This window comes from Grampus griseus (genome assembly GCF_964374135.1).
Source record: "Grampus griseus genome assembly, chromosome: 1".
Classification (NCBI taxonomy): Eukaryota; Metazoa; Chordata; class Mammalia; order Artiodactyla; family Delphinidae; genus Grampus; species Grampus griseus.
In genome coordinates, this window is record NC_139017.1 from 79,702,714 (window position 1) to 79,722,620 (window position 19,907).

The 19,907-nt window shown below is 37.4% G+C and overlaps 1 protein-coding gene across 1 annotated transcript in view; it reads left to right on the forward strand.

The window, feature by feature from the left end:
* Positions 1-15,104, forward strand: part of GDAP2 (ganglioside induced differentiation associated protein 2) — a 70,855-nt gene extending 55,751 nt beyond the window's left edge. Inside the window, exons 13-14 of the mRNA XM_082662193.1 lie at positions 10,113-10,256; positions 14,663-15,104. Of these exons, the coding sequence (XP_082518319.1) occupies positions 10,113-10,256; positions 14,663-14,710 (192 nt within the window). The 3' untranslated portion in view covers positions 14,711-15,104. The remainder of the gene's footprint in view (positions 1-10,112; positions 10,257-14,662) is intronic.
* Positions 15,105-19,907: the final 4,803 nt, after the last annotated feature.

The window sequence follows — 19,907 nt, forward strand, 5'->3', positions numbered from 1 at the left end:
AAAATATCTTCTTTTTTTTTTTTTAATCTTTATTTTTCTTCCCTATCCAGCCTAAAACTCATGATCCATCACTTCAGCCACTCTTGTCAATAAATAACCTATGTCTAAAATAACCTATGACCTCTTAGCCTTCCATCACACTTGCCCATCCAAACCTGATCTTGAGCTATTCCATCATTCTGCTTTCTTCACTCCTGTATCTGGGTTGCTGAGCAGTGGTGGAGAAATCATAGAGCCATGTGAATTTGGGCTTCTCAGCAGACTCGTGGGGCATTCACTGCTAGTGGTCCTTTGATGCTTCACTGAACAGTGTCCCAGCATGGCTGTGTGCTCCCCTCAAGCTCTGTCCTACCAGCAGCTCCTCACTGCAACAGATGGCCCTGCCTCATTCTTAACTGAGAATATAGAAAACATCACTGAGGAGCTCCCTGTCTTCTCCCTCCCACCCCAAACTTATGTGTCATCTCTTCCTATCATTGCCACTGTTTATTCTGTCACAGAAGTGTGTTCCTTCTTAATGAAGGGCAGTCCCTCTACCTGTGCTCTGGATCCCATAGTGATAATAGCTAACGTTTACTAAGCACTTACTGTGTGCCAGTTCTTCCCATGAGTTATCTTGTTTAAGCCTTATATCTATGAAGTAGATAGTAGTATTATTCCCATTGGATAGGAAAATGATGGATGCTTAGAGAGATTAAGTAACTTTTGCAAACTAAGCAACTGTAAAGTAGCAAAGGCTGGATTTGAATCTAGGCATTTGAATTCCAGAGCCTACACTCTTCTCTACACATATATTGAATATTTTCCCTGTCCTCAGGAACCTCCCTTCAGCAATTATCCTCTTTCTTATCTCCCATTTTTATGGATCTAACTCATCAATTTTTAAACATTCTAAAGCCTCCACTTATCTCTCTTCCCCTTTACAACCAAAATTTTTTAGTGTAATCTGTGCCCTCTGCTCACCATCTCCATTTGTCATACACCTGAAATTACTCCTGGTTCAGATCCCACTATGGCAACTAAAGCTGCTCACGCTAAAAACACCAGTAATTTCTCTTTTCCCTATACCCTTAAGCACAGTTGTCACTTCTCCCTTGAAACACTTTGTCTTGGCTTCTTTGAAACTTACCCTGCCTAGTTTTTCTTCTACTTCTAGCCACTCCTTCTCAGTCTCCTTTGCAGTTCCCTCTTTCTCTGCTCATCGTTTGAGTGTTAGTGTCCCCAAATCCTCTGACTTCTTTCATTCTGTACTTCTTTTTTTTCATTCTTGTGTTTTCAACAACCCTCCAAAATATATGCAATTCCCAAGTATATGTCTGGAGAGGCAGTAAAGTCTAATGTTTGTGAAAGCATGGATTTGAGATTCAGGTAATGTAGGTTCTAATCCCAGCTCTACCAGTTACCAGCTTGTTTTCTCAGGCAAGTTATGTAACCTCTGTGTGCTTTAATTTCATCTTCTGTAAAGTGGGGATAATAGTAGTACCTACCTTGTGTAGTTGTCAGAAGGATGAAATTAGTTAATACATGTAAAACGCTTAAAACATTATCTGGCATACAATAAACACTCAGTAAATGTTAGCCATCATCATCATTCCTGTGCTTAGACCTGCTTGTTGAACTTCTGATCAAATATCTTCACTTAGATGTTTTACAGGCCCCTGAAGTTCAACATTTTGAAAACAGAACTACTCATGTCGTCATCTCCCACTCCCTCCCAAACTGCTTTTTGTATTCCCTATCTTTGTGAATGAGACCACTGTCTACCCAGATGCCTAAGTCAGAAACCAGGGAGGCATCCTTGGGTACTTGCCTTACCTCATTCTCATCATATTGCATCACTTCTGTGTGCTTACTATTGTCCAATTCTATGCCTGTGTCTTTAGTCCCACTGCCTCTACTTTAGTTCATCCCACCATCATCTCTTACCTCAAAGGATGCAGCAACAACCTAATCAGTATTCACGTTGTCCTGCCTCCAGTATAGCACTGTTCCAGGTGCCTTCAGGCCTGCCTAGTGAAATTTTCTTATAATATTAATATAAGAAGCCAAAAATATTTCCTGTTTACTATAGGGGCTTTTGCAAAAGTTTGCCAACCCCTGGTCTAGGCAAAGAAAAAAATAAGAATCTGAATATATCAGTGTGGTTTGGAGAAAAGATGACTTACTATTTGGGTGTAAAATCCCAGGATTTAGTGATTTATTAAATGAGTACGGGTGAGAGAAAGGACTGTGTCATCCATGACTCCCAGGGGTCATCAGATGTAGGGACCATGGATTGGGATGTAAATTTGAGAACATCATCAAGTAAATAGAGCTTTAACTCTTTAAAAGTGTTAATGAATAAAATCATAGATTTAGACAGCTAAAGAAAGAGCCCTGGGATCAGGGAAGGAGATCAAGAAGAAATAATCAAAAAGCAGCAGGAGAACTGAGATTGGCTAATGCTGTGGAAGCCAGTGGATGGGAAGAGCATCAGAGATGGTAGAAATAGTTATTTTAAAGCACTATGGAGAAATTAAGTAAGATAAGTAGTGAAAAGTCCTTATTAAATTTCATAACTAAGATGAGTGAAGGCTTCAGTGAGAATGTTTTCCACTTTGGGATTTGTCACTGTTTACAAAATTGTTGTCTGTCATTGAAATACCATCTTTAAGTTTTGCATGAAGTATTTTAATAATTCTTTTAAAAATTGCAAATTTCTTTTTGGTCCCTCAGTGTTAGAACAGCACAGTAGAAAGTTCTATGCTTATGGGAACACTGCTTGGCAAGGCTTAAAAAAAAAAAGTAAAATGTGTGAACAGTCAATTAAATCACTTTGTCTTTCCTACTCTTCTTTCAGTTGAGTTCTGATTACATGGTCTTATCAGATAATATATTATTAACCTTCCTAACCTTTCTCCTTATTGGAAAAGTTAACTTTGTTATGCTCAGCAGGTGGCTAATTTTTTCTTTCTATAGCACATAAGAAGTGCTTGACTATTTCCCAAAATCTCATCATCCATTTATTTTTGTATTCATCCAGTAGCTACCGAAATTTTTTCTTTAATGGAGACAAACAGAAGAGTATGTCGGTTTTTAGTATGTCTTTGCAAGAATGTCTGCTATCCTCACTTGTATTCAGTATTGTACTGGAGGTTTTAGCTAGTGCAATATGGCAAGAAAAAGCAACAAAATGCATATAGATTTAGAAAGGAGTAAATAATGCTGTCTTGATTGTCATTAATAGATGACATGATTATCTATATAGAAAACCCTATGGTATCCTCAGAAATACTACTAGAACTGATGAGTAACTTTTAGCACGGTTTCAGGGTTTAAGATCAATATTCAAAAATCTATTATATATATTAGCAAGAAACAAATTGCGATTTAAAAAGCAATATAATTTTAACTAGCATCAAAAATACCAAGTACTTAGGGATAAATATGACAAAAGATATGAAAGACTTGTATAATACACTGCACAAGTTATGTATGCTGCAAAACATTAATGAGAGAAATTAAAGGAGACCTAAATAAATGAAGACATACACTGTATTTATGGATTAGAAAACTGAATACTGTTAAATTGTCAATTCTTTCTAAAGCTATAGATTCAATTCAGTCCCAGTCAAAATTTCAACAAGGTTTTTTTGTAGAAATTCAATTAAAATGCACAGAATCTAAAATAGCCAGAACAACTTTGGAAAAGAAGAACAAAGTTAGGGGACCAACACTGCCTGCTTTCAATGCTTATTCTAAAGCTACAGTACTCAAGACAGTGAGGTATTGGCATGAAGATAGACAAAGACATCAATGGAGCACAGTTAAGAATCCAGAAATAGATTTACGTATTTATGGATAACTGATTTTTTTTACAAAAGTGCAAAGTCAGATCAGTGGAAAAAGGTTAGTCTGTTCAACAAACAATATTGGACCAATTAGATATCCATATGCCAAAAAAAAATGAACTTTGATCTATATCTTGTATCACACAAATGTAAAACAAAACTTTTTAAACTTCTAGAAGGAAGTATAGGTGAAAAAGCTTTGTGTGACCTTGAGTGTAAAGCGAATATTTCTTAGATACAACACCAAAAGCACAATCCATAAAAGAAATTGAACTTTATTAGAATTTAAAACTTCTGCTCTTTTAAAGATAGCTAAGAGAATGAAAAAATCAACCACGCAGCCACAGCCTGAGAGAAAATCTTTGTAAATAAAACATTTATCTGATAAAGGACTTATCTTTAGAATATATAAAGAAATCTCAAAACTTAATAATAAGGAAACAATTTAGAAATGGAAAAAATGATTTGTGCAAAATACTTCACCAAAGAAAATATACGATGATAAATAAGCAAATGAAAAGATGTTCACAATTACTTATTAGGAAAGTACAAATGAAACCAAAACGAGATATTACGTTCCTATTAGAATGGCTAAAATTTAAAAGACTGTGTATCAAATGTTGGTGAGAATGTGGAAGAACTGGAACTCCCAAATAGTGCTGATCAGAACGTTAAATGGTATAGAAAGTTTGGAACACAATTTAGCAGCTCATTTAAAGAGTTAAACATATACCTACTGTGTGATCCAGCCATTCCACTCATAGATACTTACCCAAAACAAATGAAAGCATATCCATTGCCTGTATACAAATGCTCATAGCACTTTTGTTATAGCCCCAAATTAGAAACAACCCATATACTCATCACTGAGAGGACTGATAACCAAACTGTGGTATATCCATACAATAGAATACTACTCAGCAATAAAAAAAAGAATGAACTGTTGATATATGCAACAAAACAAATGAATCTCAACATATTTACGCTGAAAAAAAGAAGCATGTACATACCAGACGAGTGTCCATACTATGAAATTCCCTTCATATAAAATTCTAGGGAATATGAACTAATGTATAATTTTTCTACAGAAAGTAGAGCAGTGGTAACAGAGGAGGGGCGGGAGGGAGGAGTTACAGAGGACCCTGAGAACCTGTAGGAGTGATGGGTATGTTCATTTTCTTTCTTTTTTTTTGTCATTGCTGTTGTCGTTGGCTGCGCCGCGTGGCTTGCGGGATCTCAGTTCCCCAAGCAGGGGTTGAATCCGGGCCACAGCAGTGAAAGCCCGGAAGCTGAACCACTGGGCCAATGGGGAGCTCCCAGTGTTCATCTTCTTGATTGTGATGATGGTATAATGGGTGTATACGTAATGTCACAACTTAACAAATTTTATCCTTTAAATGTGTGCAGTTTATTGTAAGTTGGGTATATCTTAATAAAACTTTTTTTTTAAACTGCATGAGATGTCACTGCACTGCCACCAGAATGGCCAAAGTTTAAAAAACTGACGATACCAGATATTACCAATGATGTGGAGTAACTGGAATTCTCCTACAGTATAAGTCAGAATGTGAATTTCTGCGACCACTTTGAAAAAAGTTACGACAGTTTCTTATAAACTCAATATATACCTAGTCTGTGACCGAGCAATTCCAATACTAGGTATTTACCCAAGTGAAATGAAATATATGTGCATAGAAAGACTTCTACAGGAATGTTCACTGCAGCATTAATCATAGCAGCCAGTGACTGCCAGCCAAGGTGTCCATCAATAGGATTATGAATAATTAAACTCTGCTGTATACTTGTAATGGAATATTTCTTGGCAATAAAAGAGAACATCGATACTACTGATATACACAGCAGCATGAAGGAATCTTAAAAACGTTAATGCTGAGTGAAGGAAGCCTTACATAAAAGAGTCATACTGTATAATTCCACTTATATGAGATTCTAGAGCAGGCAAAACTAATGCATGGTAGAAAAAGAATCAAAACAGTGTTTGCCTCTGGGAAGAGGGGCGTGAGGGAACTTTCTGGGGTGATGAAAATGTTTTGTATCTCAATAGGAGTTTTACTAATACAAGTGTGTACATCTGTCTAACCAGCAAAAGTACACTTAAAATCTGTGTATTTCATCGAATGTAAATTTTATAGCAAACTGAACGAACACTGAACTCTAGTTAAAGATATGAATGCTGTATTTGGGGAACGTTTACTGATGTCTGCAGTTTACTTTGAGGTGCAGCAAAAAAGTAAGATGGGTTAATAGATGCATAGAGGAACAGATAGATGTGTGATGAAGAAAACTTAAGGAAAATGTTAATGATCGTCTGAATTATTTCTGTACCAGTGTTCCCTGTAAAATTCTTTCAACTTTAGTGAATGTTGGAATTTTCATCCAAATTATGAATCTTCATAATTTTTTAATGGAAAAAAAACTTCTTTAACTTTTGTCACAAATTCAGACTTATCCAAAGAGTGTTACTCTGTACCAGACTTACGAGAATACATAGCCACTGTTAGCTAAGATCTGACTTTAACCCCCCCTTCCCCACACAAGAGAGTCAGTGAATAGCTATCTTTCCCCCACTTGGACACCAATGGATAGACATTACCAGAAATTTCAGTGTTAGAGCCACTAGCGTTGGTTGCCACACCATTGGAATTGCTTCAGGTAGAAGTCAGTGCAGATGACGGGTAGGCAGAGACTGAAGAGCAGATGTATGAAGTGAAAGCCATTATGTTACCTTTCATAATATTTTGGGATGGAGAAAATGATGAAGGATTGAGAAAATAAAACCCATGTGTAATGAAATCCACCATTATTTTATACTAAATCGAAAACTGTAAATGGAGGGGTTGTAATTATAAAATAATGAGATGAAATCAAGGGATAATAAAACAATAGAATCACTGTCCTGATTTCCATACTTCTCAGATCTTTTCCAGGACACTCCACCCAACGTGGTAAGTTGACTGCTCATATAAATCACTACTCTTTTTCTTTCTTGAAGTTCACTAATAGAACGTGAACTAATAGTATTTAAACCCACTGTTGATTCTGGCTCTAGTAGATGACTTAAGTGCATACATGTGTGAACAATCTTTTCCTAGTTTATGTTGTCTTGTGATCCCTTGTTCTTGGCTGTGCATTTGTGAATAATTGGATGAAAGAGTTTCTAGCATTCACAGAATATCATAGCAGCCTTTTTTTCAAATTTTTAATTCAGTTTTTTAAAATAGTAGATACTGCGTAAAGCAAGTTTACCTAAATAAATGTATATCTATGACTTATGTTGTAAATAATTGAAAATTAAAAGCTGAGCTACATAAAAATAAAATGAAAAAAACTGAAGACAATGCTGTTGGGTCTCCCTGAATGGAAAACTTGTAACTGGGTTTCCACTTCTGTCTACTTTGAGTAATTTTCTCTTGCTAATACCTAAAGAATGTAAAGGAGGTAATGGGAGAAAATGCAACAGAGAAATGTGTTTGTCTTTCAAAGAGTGTGTGCCTAAGATCACTGCCCATTCTTCCCCAACCCAGCCTTCTCTTTGAATTTACCACCACCAGCTCACCGTGTCAGTACATGCAGCATAGTCAAGAGTCCTTTCATAGAACTGTATAACTAAGAGGGACTTTAAAAATCATTGAAGTCCAACTTGCTCGTTTTGTAGATGAAGAGACTGAGGCCCAGATTGAAGTACAACTTGTTTTTGTAGAATGAAGGAACATTCGACCATCCCTAAATAGTACTAAAGTAGTAAGTCCAGAAAGTATTTGTTAATTCTCTCAACACATATTGAATTGCTTACTTTTCATGTTGAGCATTACTTAGACCCTATAAATCCCTATAAATATGGTATTGAAGAGAATCCCCAGACGGGGGAATTTAGTCTATTGAGAGAATCAGCTACTACCACAAAGAGTGTCAGTTATGTAGTAATATGAGTAAGCACGGTGTTGTTGGAACACTTAGAGGGAAGCTGCTTCTCCAGCTTTGGCTGGAGTGTAGGTACTCAGTGAAAGCTTCCTCACAGAGGTGAGTTCTGACCTGAACTCTGAAGGACAGTTCTTAGCCAGGCAAAGAATTGAGGAAAAGGGTTTCAGGACTAAACGAGCAGCATGTAAAAAGGTCCTGAGGTAAGAGACAGTGGAACACAGATACCCTGTGTAGTCCCTTCTAGTTCCGTAATTTTATACCTTTTTCCACGTAGCACAGCTCCTTGCCTGTGATAGGTATTCATGTGTTTCTTTGGGCCATTCATTGATTTAGTACTTTTTGCCTTAGGAAGTTGTTGTGCTTATAAGCTGGCTCCTTTTCTAGAGTCTAAGCCCCCATTAGAGGAATGGCCAGGTCACTGTTACCCTGTATCACCTACAGCCGTGTCCAATGCTTAGCACATAGTAGATTCCCAGTCAATGTGTAACTCCTTGCACAGTATCTCCTGACACATCCGCAAGGTTCTTCTCCGTTCTGACTCTACAATCTATTTTCTTAACCTCTTCCTAGAATCTCTAAAATCTCCATGGTCTCTCCGTAGCTCTTACTAGTTTATCAGCTAACTGGTTGTAGAGCCCCTAATCTAGTTTGCAGAAGTTTGTATCAATTAGGTATATAACAGCATGTGCTTTGAAAACAAAACAAAAAAAACTGATGTAAAAAACTGGGGATTGGAGTGTAACTAAGTGACAATCTAATCTGATTTAAATTAACTCACTTGGTTCTAGAAAGGCCGAGTACCTCCCGCCCCCTCCACCACCCTCCAAATAAGCTTGGTAAGATGAGAGGATACAGAGGGTAGTGTTAATATCTGAGGCCTTATAACAGTCATTGGTAGTATAGCCAAAATAGATTAGTGAGCCAGGCCATGAAACTCAGTATGAAATAGGCCTTATCTTCATTCATTCATTCTTTTTCAAATACTTGAGAATGCATGGTCTGTCTGTACCTTCTAAAACTTTAGACCATTCTATGATTGTCTGCCAAGTACTAGGGAAATTATAGAAGTGAATATAAGAAACTACTTGTATTCCTATGAAGTAAGATAAGTGCTATAAATGAGATTTAAACATAAGGTTATGTGAATTCAGTAGAGGGGATAATTTGTTTGGAGCTGTAAGGGAGAAATAATGGTAGAGATGAGTCTCTACCGAGTCTTGGAAATTTGGATAAGATTCTGATAGAGATAAGTGTAGTGTTGTCTCTGTTATTCCGTGCCTTTTCTCATAAGTAGGTATGAAGACAGTATGTTGTATTAGGGACCAGGAATATGTGAAAGGTTTGGAGCAACCACTGGAAAACATGATAGGGTGTCAAAGAGAAATTTTAAAAACGATTGGCAAGTGCCCAAAGTGGCATGTACTGTATTTATAATGTACCCAGTTATATACTGGAATGTACTATGCCAGTGCACTGAGAATTCATATGCATATGTTACCTTCTTCTGTAAATAAAATGAGGATAGCAGTAACATTGTACCTACCTCATAGAACTGTTGTATAAGCCGTTGGTAAACATGACTAATTATGATTGCCAGTTTGGATAGATGAACAAGAATTTGTAAATTCTAGCTATTGTTTAGCTAGAATGCCAGTATAGTTTGCCAGTATAGTTTGCTATCAAGAATTCTCTCTGTTTTTGGAACCAACAAATTTTGCAGACTAGCTTTTATAGAAAGATTGCAGTGTCATGAAGTGGAATGAGCAAAGGTGGCTCCACGTCTACAGAAGATTCACTTTGACTGAGAAAGAGACTGCATGCCAAGTGTCAACAGAAAAATAAATGTCTCAAAACTTGGCAAAAATTTTCAGTCTCATTTGAAGTAATGAAAAGAGTTGATGAGATTTGGAGATGTTAACCATTTTCAGAGTACCAGTGAATCAGTTCTTCCATCAGATAATGCAGTGGTTTTGACCACAGCCCACAGTAAGAAGCATATTATGTTACATCCCAACACATGACATGCACTGGAGCACATAGACATGTAAGAGAAACTGAAGCTTCATGAGACAAAGCTCATCTTGCTACATTCCCTAGTCATTGTTGCTCTAGCGTGTTTCTGTTTGTTGTTTTTAATACTGTTCACAATCCACTAAACTGATTACATAATCCACTGATGCACTACAACCTGCACCTTGAAAAACACTGCTTATTACAAGATTTTTTTGATATCAATTTCAATTTCAAAATAGTTTTTATCTAGCATAAATTTTCAAAATCATGTGTATATTTCCAATTCAGGCCACTGGCTTAAATTTTTTTTTTTCTTCTATTAATCAGGTATCAACATGGTTTTTTACCACCTTTTCTGTCTCAGGACTGAAGGACAAAATCCACCATGTGGACAGCCTCCACCAGCTGTTTTCTGCCATCTCCCCAGAACAGATCGACTTTCCTCCTTTTGTCCTTGAATATGATGCCAGGGTAAGAAGTACCAGGAATTCTCCCTTACCTGGTGTATTATCTTAACTATTTTATAGTGCAAGTGCGTCTGAGCACATCATCTTTTCATTGTAAGATGACAATGCAATTAATGTGTTTTAATAAACTTGATAGTATCGTTTGACATTCTTTTCCTATGGTAACTTTAGGAAAATGCTTGGTTCTAAGGGGGGCGCCTTTCCCCCAGTAAACTTTTCAATGGGAAATATTTCTGCTGTAGGTTTATAGCCAATCCTTGCTTGTACTGTCAGTTTTCCATCACCTTTGAGACACACCTCTCCCTAATTTTGTTAAGACTGAATGGCTTTTCATCTACATAAATAGAGCCAGAAGAATCTGTTGGTGTCCAACATTTTCAGCGTTAATTGTAAGCCGGGTCGCCTATCCTAGTCTTTACCCTATGAGAAGTTTCATTTTGCTAAAAGTTTTTATAAGTGACAACCAATACATTATTTCTTACAGATACATTTATGAATCTATTAAACACTAAGAAAGAACTACTCTAGAATTTCATCAAAGCTCTATTCCATTGTACTTATTCACGCTATCACTTTAGTAGTTAAAAACAGAGAAGTAAGTAACACGCTTGGCCAAAAGATTATCAGTTGCCTTATTTAATTATTGCTGATTGCATATTTTTATGCATGAATCAGAGAATATATTTGCAGGTTATATTAAGCTTAAAATGAATTATTCTTAATTATTGTACAACGTATGTACAGTAAATATCCTACAAGACATTTTCTCTCTAACGTTTCTACGACTTCAGTTATGATTTCTGCTACAGTTATGATTTCTTATGTGAAGAGCAAAGTATTTAATGTGTTCTAATGGCTAACAAAATGTCGTGTTTTGCTTTTGCACAAAGAGGATTTGTAATTGGAGTCGCTGGATCATAAATACAAAGATCGTTGAATATATGGGAGGCAGAAAAAAGAGCGTCCGGTTTTATTTCTTGCAGATTGCTAGAGCAGAAAATTGCCTTATTATTTTTTTGAACTATATATCACTCTTCTTAATATTTAAAGAAAAATGGATAGCTGGAAATGTGAAAGGCACTGAAAGACATTTTGATACCAAAAATTTGGAATGATGATTCAAAGCTAATGTCCACATTTACCATTTATTTTCTGGTGTAGAAATATGTAAGTTAGGATGTATTGGTTAGACAACCCAAAAGAGCAGGGGTTTTTTGTGTTTTGTTTTGTTTTGTTTTGTTTTTGCGGTACGCGGGCCTCTCACTGTTGTGGCCTTTCCCGTTGCGGAGCACAGGCTCCCGTTGGCGGAGCACAGGGTGCACAGGCTCAGCGGCCATGGCTCACGGGCCCAGCCGCTCCGCGGCATGTGGGATCTTTCCAGACCGGGGCACGAACCCGTATCCCCTGCATCGGCAGGCGGACTCTCAACCACTGCGCCACCAGGGAAGCCCCAAAAGAGCAGTTTTTAAGCCAACACGTTTTCTATATACTTAAGGGCCTACAAAGCAGGCTTTCATTAAATATCAACACCGCACTCAAGCTTGGTTTTGTTTTTTTGTTCTGTGTGTGTGTTTTTAGTGTTTTTTAAAAATATTTTATATATTAAATACAGGCCTAATTAATAATGTGATTAATCAAAATGAAATAAAATAACCTACAATCTAACACTTAGGCCACTGGATCATCTTTCTGTACCTGTCTTGGAGCTTTCTAAAACTGAGATATCAGGCCATCTATATATAAAGACCAAAGAGAGGAATAAAAAGAAGAAAGAAACAGAAGAAGGAGTCAGGAGATGATGTGGAAGGGGCAGGCAGAGGGCAGATCCCTAAATACACTGCAGCTTTGCACATTATGCTGCGGTACTTTGGCTCCTTCGTAGTTGGTGGGGAGTGTTGAGCAAGGGAGAACTGCCATTGTGTTCCTGTTTAGAAAGATGGCTAAAGACACAGTGTAGAGAGGGACCAGGCAGGGGTAAAACTGGAGGCAAGGAGACAAATAAGAGGCTGTCAGAGGAAGCCAGAGGAGAAATGAGAGACTAGAGCCAGGCAGTGGCAGTGGTAATGGCAAGGGTTTGAAGATCTTAGAGATAGTTAGAAGTAGACGTTTTAGGGAATAGAATCCACAGCATTATGGTGACTGAGCAGCCAGCCATTGGGAGGAATGAAGGAGGAAAGAAGCCTGAGGTGACTAACAAAGTTTCTGCTTTGGGAGACTTGGAGAATGGTGTCGCCACCATCCCAGAGAGGCAATTTGGAGGAAGAGCACTGGGGGGGCTTGGAGAAAACAGGTGGTCTGTTCAGTTTGTGACACACTAGGTTTGAGGTGCCCCACAGGACACTGAGGTGAAAGGCTAGAAGGTGGTTGGATAGTACCTTGTAAAGAAAAGTTTTCCTTTGCTAGAAAGAATTAAAAATATGATTAGAGAAAAGGAAACGAGTGTAGAGTCGGTCAGTTTTATTATCGTATTCAAGTGTGCTTTGCCCATAGTCCTTTACTTGGTGAAGGTATGACGTGGTTGGTTGTTGGCAGTGAGCTTCTGTTTTTCTGGGTCTTTTGTGACTTAGTGACATAAATTTTATAGGATTAAAAGGAACCTTTGGCGGTAATTAGAAGGTAATTTTTGTGTATCTGGATCAAAATGGTACTGAGACCATTTCAGAAAGGGAGCTAGTCAGCACTCTTATAGTCAAAGAAGAGAGTGTAGAGATTTACTTGGTAACAGTTCTTCAAAATTCTGTGATTGTTTCCAGAAATAGAGAAAGTATTCGATTGCTCGGCAGTCTCTTCCACAGTGTGAGACTAATATAAAAGCTTTATTTCATAGCATTAAGAATTAGATTTTCCCTTCTTACTTTATCACAATTTAATGTAGATACAGGAAGCCTAGAAAAATACCGTAGTGGAATGGAATGGAGAAATCTTAAAGATGGATCGTGAACCATTTCTTTTCAGTTGAACTTCAGGATAGATTTCTCTCTTCAGGCACGTTTCTTAAGCATAGCTTCTATGCCTGTTGAGGATACTGGAGTGATTAGTTTAACAGATCCTGGTAGGAAATTCTAAAATACAAAACAAAATTTTTCATTAATTTTAGTGAAGTATCCTAAAATGTAGCCAATCTTTAGATTTGTTTCTACTGAATTTTTTTTAACCTGGTCAGATGTATAATCAGAAAGTTAAAAAAAAAAAAAAGAAAGAAAAGAAAAATAGAAGAAAGTAAGTTTTCCTAGATATTCTCTTGTTTTCCTGGTTATGGTCCCAGGATCAATTTCTCCTCCAGAGCATCTGCTCTGAAGAATGGCAGAGCTTTTGATTCACTTAGTCACTCAAATAACATTTAACTGCCTATTATGTTCAAGACTGGATGGATTTAATGCTCCATAACTATAATGTAAATATGCCATAAAGCAATGCTGTTTTCTTCCCACCTTTCATTCTCCATATCTAACTATTATCTTACATTAATGTTAAGCATTTTTTGTTTATGGTTTACTGGAAAATAAGTTACTTGTCAAAGAAATACTTTCCTAAATAATAAGAAATGAATCTTAAGTCTCATAAATGTAATTTTGGTCTATCTACCATAAAGCTAACTGTCTTGATTTTTATAAGATAAAGTTAGCCAAAATAAGGTCAAAAAATTTCCTTACACTGATTTATTGCTTTCTACGTTTGACATTAAAGTTCTAGCATTCAATTCTCCACCGTGATCTTGAACGCCCTAAAAACTGTCATTGTTAAAAGCCTCGCCACTCAGGCATGTCATGGAGAGACTCATTTCTGCCAACACAGTTGTAGTTATTAAATTCCTTGATGATGATTTTTGTTTTATAACTCAAAGATTCGGCACACAGCAAGACAACACAGCCTAACAAAAAATTCACTTTGTTATAAAGCAGAAACTAACGCACCATTGTAAAGCAATTATACTCCAATAAAGATGTTTAAAAAAAAAAAAAAGAATCTGGGCTTTAGATTTGGATAGACATGGATTTAAAATTCAGGCTCTCCTGGTTGCCGGCTTGGTGACCTAAGGTGAGTGATGCCATCTGTGTGATCCTTAGTTTCCTGTTCTGTAAAATGAGGATGTTACCTACTTTATGGCATTATGTTGTGAGGTTATAAAAGGATAATGAAAGAAAAGTGCTGGTTAAGTGTCTGGCATATAGAATGTTCAATAAATGGTAATATTTTTAAATCTCATCATCCTGATTACCTCTGCCTACATTATACCAACTCTGACTGACTCCAGTGGAATGGCTCTGTTGGCTTGAGGGCCTGCTCAGGGCCAGGCATGTGCTAGACATTTTCCATACGTTAGATCATTGGCTCTAAATCCCTTTCTTTTACATTCCCAATTACATTGATCTTATTATTTAATGTTCTTGTCTTTTTCTCTTTCTGCAGGAAAATGGGCCTTATTATACGTCTTATCCCCCATCACCAGATTTGTGACCTGCTATCTTTCAGTGCTACTGGTTTCTAAGGACACCACTTTCTCCAGAGATCACTACCTACTGAAGTGATATTCATTTTTGCTGTACAGCTCCAGAGAGCCTTTTGTCCCCACCTCTCTGGTATTTTTTTATCGACTGTATATTTTCTGACACATAAGCAATCTGAAAATGGTAGGCCATTCTGAACTGTGCACTTATTTTAAATTTGTATATTTGTATCAAATGAAAATGTTCACTTTTCGAGGGTTGTTAATAGAAATTGGGGAGCTACTTTTGAGTATCTTCAGTTTCCTGAAAGGACACTGGATTCTCCATTAGACAAGCCACAATATTGTTCACATCATCTCTTTAACATTGCACGCTTTCTTTGTGTACTCAAGTGTTTCTCAAAATACATAGAACCAATGTATGCTGACTGGATGTATTGTTTGCTTCAGACCCTGGCATTACGTTTTATACAGATAATTCAGTTATGCTAAAAGAGAATTGTCTGGGATCAAGGATGTAGAAATGTATCTGATCAACAACATCAAAATCGTCAGCAAAATATAAGTCTTAGAATTTTACCACACCAGTGAAGACCGAGACTTAAGGACTAAAGTTCCTTAGATGGTATGTTTTAAGATTGTCACTGTTCTGGTCTCAACAGTGGGGGAAAACAAGAAGACTTTCTTCAGCCTTTTTCCTATCATCATAGATGGTTTGGTCTCCATATTCAACAGGACTGCACATGTTAGTACTCTTAAGCGGAGGGCATCTCCTAAGACACCATCAGTGAGTGTTAGAGTGCCGCTTTCCCAGAGTCATGAATGATTTTGTTTGGCTCTTAGGTCTACTTTCTCTAAGGACATTTGCTAGCAGTGTGTCTTGAGTTGCCTACATCAAAATGAAGGAAGTGTGTTGCAGTGAACAGAATTCCAGACCACTTCTGCAACTCAGGCTCTATTTGTGCCTTAGCTTGAATAAAAATTAGAATTATGCTGCCTACCTCACAGAGGTATCATGAGGTGACATTTAGAAAGGGCTTTTGACGTCTTTGGATGAAAAATGCTAGGAGAGTTTGTGTGGTGGGGTGTCTTTAGTTAGTTTTTAAATGATAACAGATATCCTTGAGGGAGTGCAACAAGGCACTCCTCTTGTCTTTGGCACCTTTTGAGTGATTTCCCTTTTCTTGGGACAACAGCTGTTAGTGCAAAATGCCAACCCTGAGGACCTCCTTCCTACTTTGTCCAGAATGTCTTCTGTCCTACTCCTCTTCCAGTGCTACACTTTAACAAGAGACATATGTTAGCCATTTTAAATATTACTTCTTGGGCTTCCCTGGTGGCGCAGTGGTTGAGAGTCCCTGCCAATGCAGGGGACACGGGTTCGTGCCCTGGTCCGGGAAGATCCCACATGCCGCAGAGCGGCTGGGCCCGTGAGCCATGGCCGCTGAGCCTGCGGGTCCGGAGCCTGAAAACATTACTTCTTGAATTAAGGTCAAACCATTATCATTTCCATCAGGGTTTCTTCATATTCCTTTTGATTCCTACATTCACTCCCCATCTCCCTCACCCCATCATGTACACTGGCAGTTCGGAGAAGAAAAAGTAGAACTCTTCTGTTCTAATGTGCTCAGGATTGGTGCTTCCAAGGGTCCCACTCCCCTATGTCCAGATTAATTCTTCAGTGGAGATAAAAGAAACATATTTCTTCATTTATGCCAGAGAACCCCCCCATAGTTGTGTTAACCCCATCCTCTATCTTCCCATATAAACAAGAAGGGGCTTTACATTTCTCAGATAAGCAGTCTTATCTTTTGCATGTAATGGGCACATTTGCTTTGTGCCAGAAATCAGAACCACTTGTTCCTTACATACACTTACTTGTTAAAGACTTCCTGTTATGTTCCCTAGGTCGTCAGGTCTAGACAGCCAGTCAAATGTCTGGTATTAAGCTTCATCTCAAACAGTACTCCTTTCATCCCTTGAGCCTTGGCCTTTAGAAATCTGAAAAATTAGCTTCATCTTCTCCAGTCCATTGTTAGATCATATATGAGGTGTCATTTCACTAGGAGCAGTTGTAGAAATATGCCATCTTTTCTCTGTTAAAGCTGGACTTGGCTACCTCACGTTGGCATCTGGCCTGAATCATTTCCTCTATAGATAATAGAGGGTGCAAGCTACTTTACTATTTGAAAGGGAGCAAATTTTACAATTTCTTATAGGCAGTAATTTTGAAAGGATGTCCCTTTGGTATATTCACAGCAGTATATTAATGATTAGTAACACAAGCAAGAATGTTCAATTGCTGTCCTAGGGTGTAAAGGTAGTATGGGACTATGTACATATCAACTGCATTTTATAATTTAATGGTGACTAAAGATAAGGTTGCTCTGCTCAGTGAAACTGAATTTGGTATGGTACCAAGTTCATGCTTTTATAGCTGTCTGAAGTGTTATGTAATGAAGGTCTTTCAACGTACTAAATCCTAGGAGGGGAACATAGTGACCTTGATATTGAAATGATAAAGTAATGTTCACTATATATATGCCTTTGTCAGAAGGTTGGATAGCCTGGGTAACACATGCCACCGTCAAGGACACATTAGAGGGAGGATAAAGGGGTGGAGATGACCACTAGCATCTGATGTTAATTCAAAGCACCCTCAAGTCCTTAATTTAGTTAAACTTTGGTCATGCCAAATGCTAGTTGAATTGAGGAAGAAACTACTTACAAAATATTAATTTAATTCATTAATTAGTTCTTGCAAGACATAATATGAATTATAAAACAAGTATGTTTCTTGCTTCAGCATATATTTGGATTCTTAATTAATCTATATTTATTTCATTATTTCTTGATAGCAAAAATGACCTCTTGAAAAAAACTCAGTATTTATTAGACTCTTAAACCTTAGAGACCAAGAGGTTCATATTTTAAAGATTTTCTTTTCTTTAATATATATCTTATTTCATCGGCTGGTGCTCTATTATATTTATTTTTTGCAAAGTAATCCATCTGCAGTAGTTTGAGACTGATTAACAGGATTTTTAAAGTATTTTTGGTAGCATAAATAGATGTAGATTTTTGATCAAATATCTGAAATTTAAAATGATTAAAATATCTCCCATTTCTAGAGAGAGATGAGCGTAATCACTGTATTAGAAAAACGTGGCTTGCCTATTTCTGCCTGTCTTCTGTTTGCCTAGATATTGTTTAATAAATTCAAACTGTAGGTAATGGTTTAACCTTTTCTTTGCAGCAGTTCATAGGAAAGCAAGAAAGTGTAGTTAGGAGCTAAAAATCACTCTGTGTTTCGCCTGGTACATTGTGTATGTATGTATATAGAGTTTAAATTGCTTAATATATGAACAGAAATGATTGGTATTTGAAGTACTGGAAAGAGAAGAATCGTATGGATCTAGGAACAGGGATTGACTATAATAAGGACCGAAAGGACTGCAAGATAGCATGTAGACCTCTAAAATTGGAGTTAGCCAGTGAGTTTCAGATTGTGGTTCTCTTAAGTTATGGTCACCATAATCAACATGCACTAGAGTGTTTCACCAGTACTGGCGCTAATATACTTCATGCTATGGGATGGACTCTTGGTTTGCTATTTCCTGAGACCGTGAAGGGTAGAGGAGAGTTCTACCTGTAATCTAAATCGTATGATAAACCCAGAGATTATAAGGATTGCCTAGTAGGTCTAACCATATATACGTATATGTGTACATATTTACATACATATTTGTATTTATACACAGTAATCTGCTTTGCTTTACATTCTCTGAATGTGGTTTAAATGGCCCATAAATAGAGAACATAAAACAATAAATAGCCTAGTTTAAGCTTTGATTCTACCAAAATCACCCTTGAACAGATGATATCAAGGTCATTTTAAATATTAGTGGCTCTCTTGGATATTAGTTGTTAACTTTGTTTTCTGTGCTTCCAAGAGCAGTATCTTTAAATCTTTATAAGTAAATAAAACATGACTTAAATGTTTAGGGCCTCTGAGTTCAAGAAGAAAAGCAGAGATATTCTCTAGGTGAATTACACTGACAAAATCATGAGTGGTGAATGTGATCTACTATTTTTGTTGAACAGTTAACATTAATACATTTTGTATACACAGTCATACTTTTTTTTTGGTAATGTGTTTTGTTAGTGTAAGCACACAATCGTCATAAACTGAGCCAAGACTTTGGCAAACCAGATGTTGTGGGCCAAAATATTTAAATAAGAGCTTAACATATGTAAATTATTTTAATTGCTATTGGGCAAAGGAGACCTAATAGAGTTTTGATTGATGTGATCTTAAAACTTGTTTATTCAAAATTCAGAAAGTTTTTATGAATATTTTGCACTTAAAAATATACTTTGTTCTTTCTGAATTAGAAGTTAGATCCCTTTTAAAGGGAGTCCCACCCTATTACACATACGGCCATTAAGAACCGGTTAAAGGGCTTCCCTGGTGGCGTAGTGGTTGAGAGTCCGCCTGCCGATGCAGGAGACACGGGTTTGTGCGCAGGTCCGGGTAGATCCCACATGCCGCGGAGCGGCTGGGCTCGTGAGTCATGGCCGCTGAGCCTGTGCGTCCGGAGCCTGTGCTCCGCAACGGGAGAGGCCACAACAGTGAGAGGCCCGCATACCGAAAAAAAAAAAACAAAAAACCGGTTAGTAAAATGGTAATGTTTATACTGAAACCCAGGATAGGACAGTCTTTTTTGGCTATTTATACCCGGCATTTCTCTAATCACCAAAATTAGCCTACAGAGCAGTTCAAAATGCAGTGAATTTTATTGTCAACCATCTATCTCTATGGAGACCTAGACTAGTGCTTCTTAAACTTTAATGTGCATATATTAAATCAGCTGGGAATATGTTAAAATGCAGATTCTGATACAGTAGGTTGGGGTGGAGCCTGGGACTCTGTTTCTTTCTTTTTTGTGGGGGGGAGGCATGCTGCAAGGCATGTGGGACCTTAGTTCCCTGACCAGGGATCAAACCCACTCCCCCTGCATTGGAAGCGTGGAGTCTTAACCACTGGACTTCCAGGGAAGTCCCCAATTCTCCGTTTCTAACAAGCTCTTAGGTAGTATCAATACTCTTGGTTCCAAGACCACACTTAGAGTAAAAGAGCCTAGACCATATTTAGCTTCCATATTTTCCTTGTTTCCAGTAAAGCAGACACAACTATCAGTGTAATTC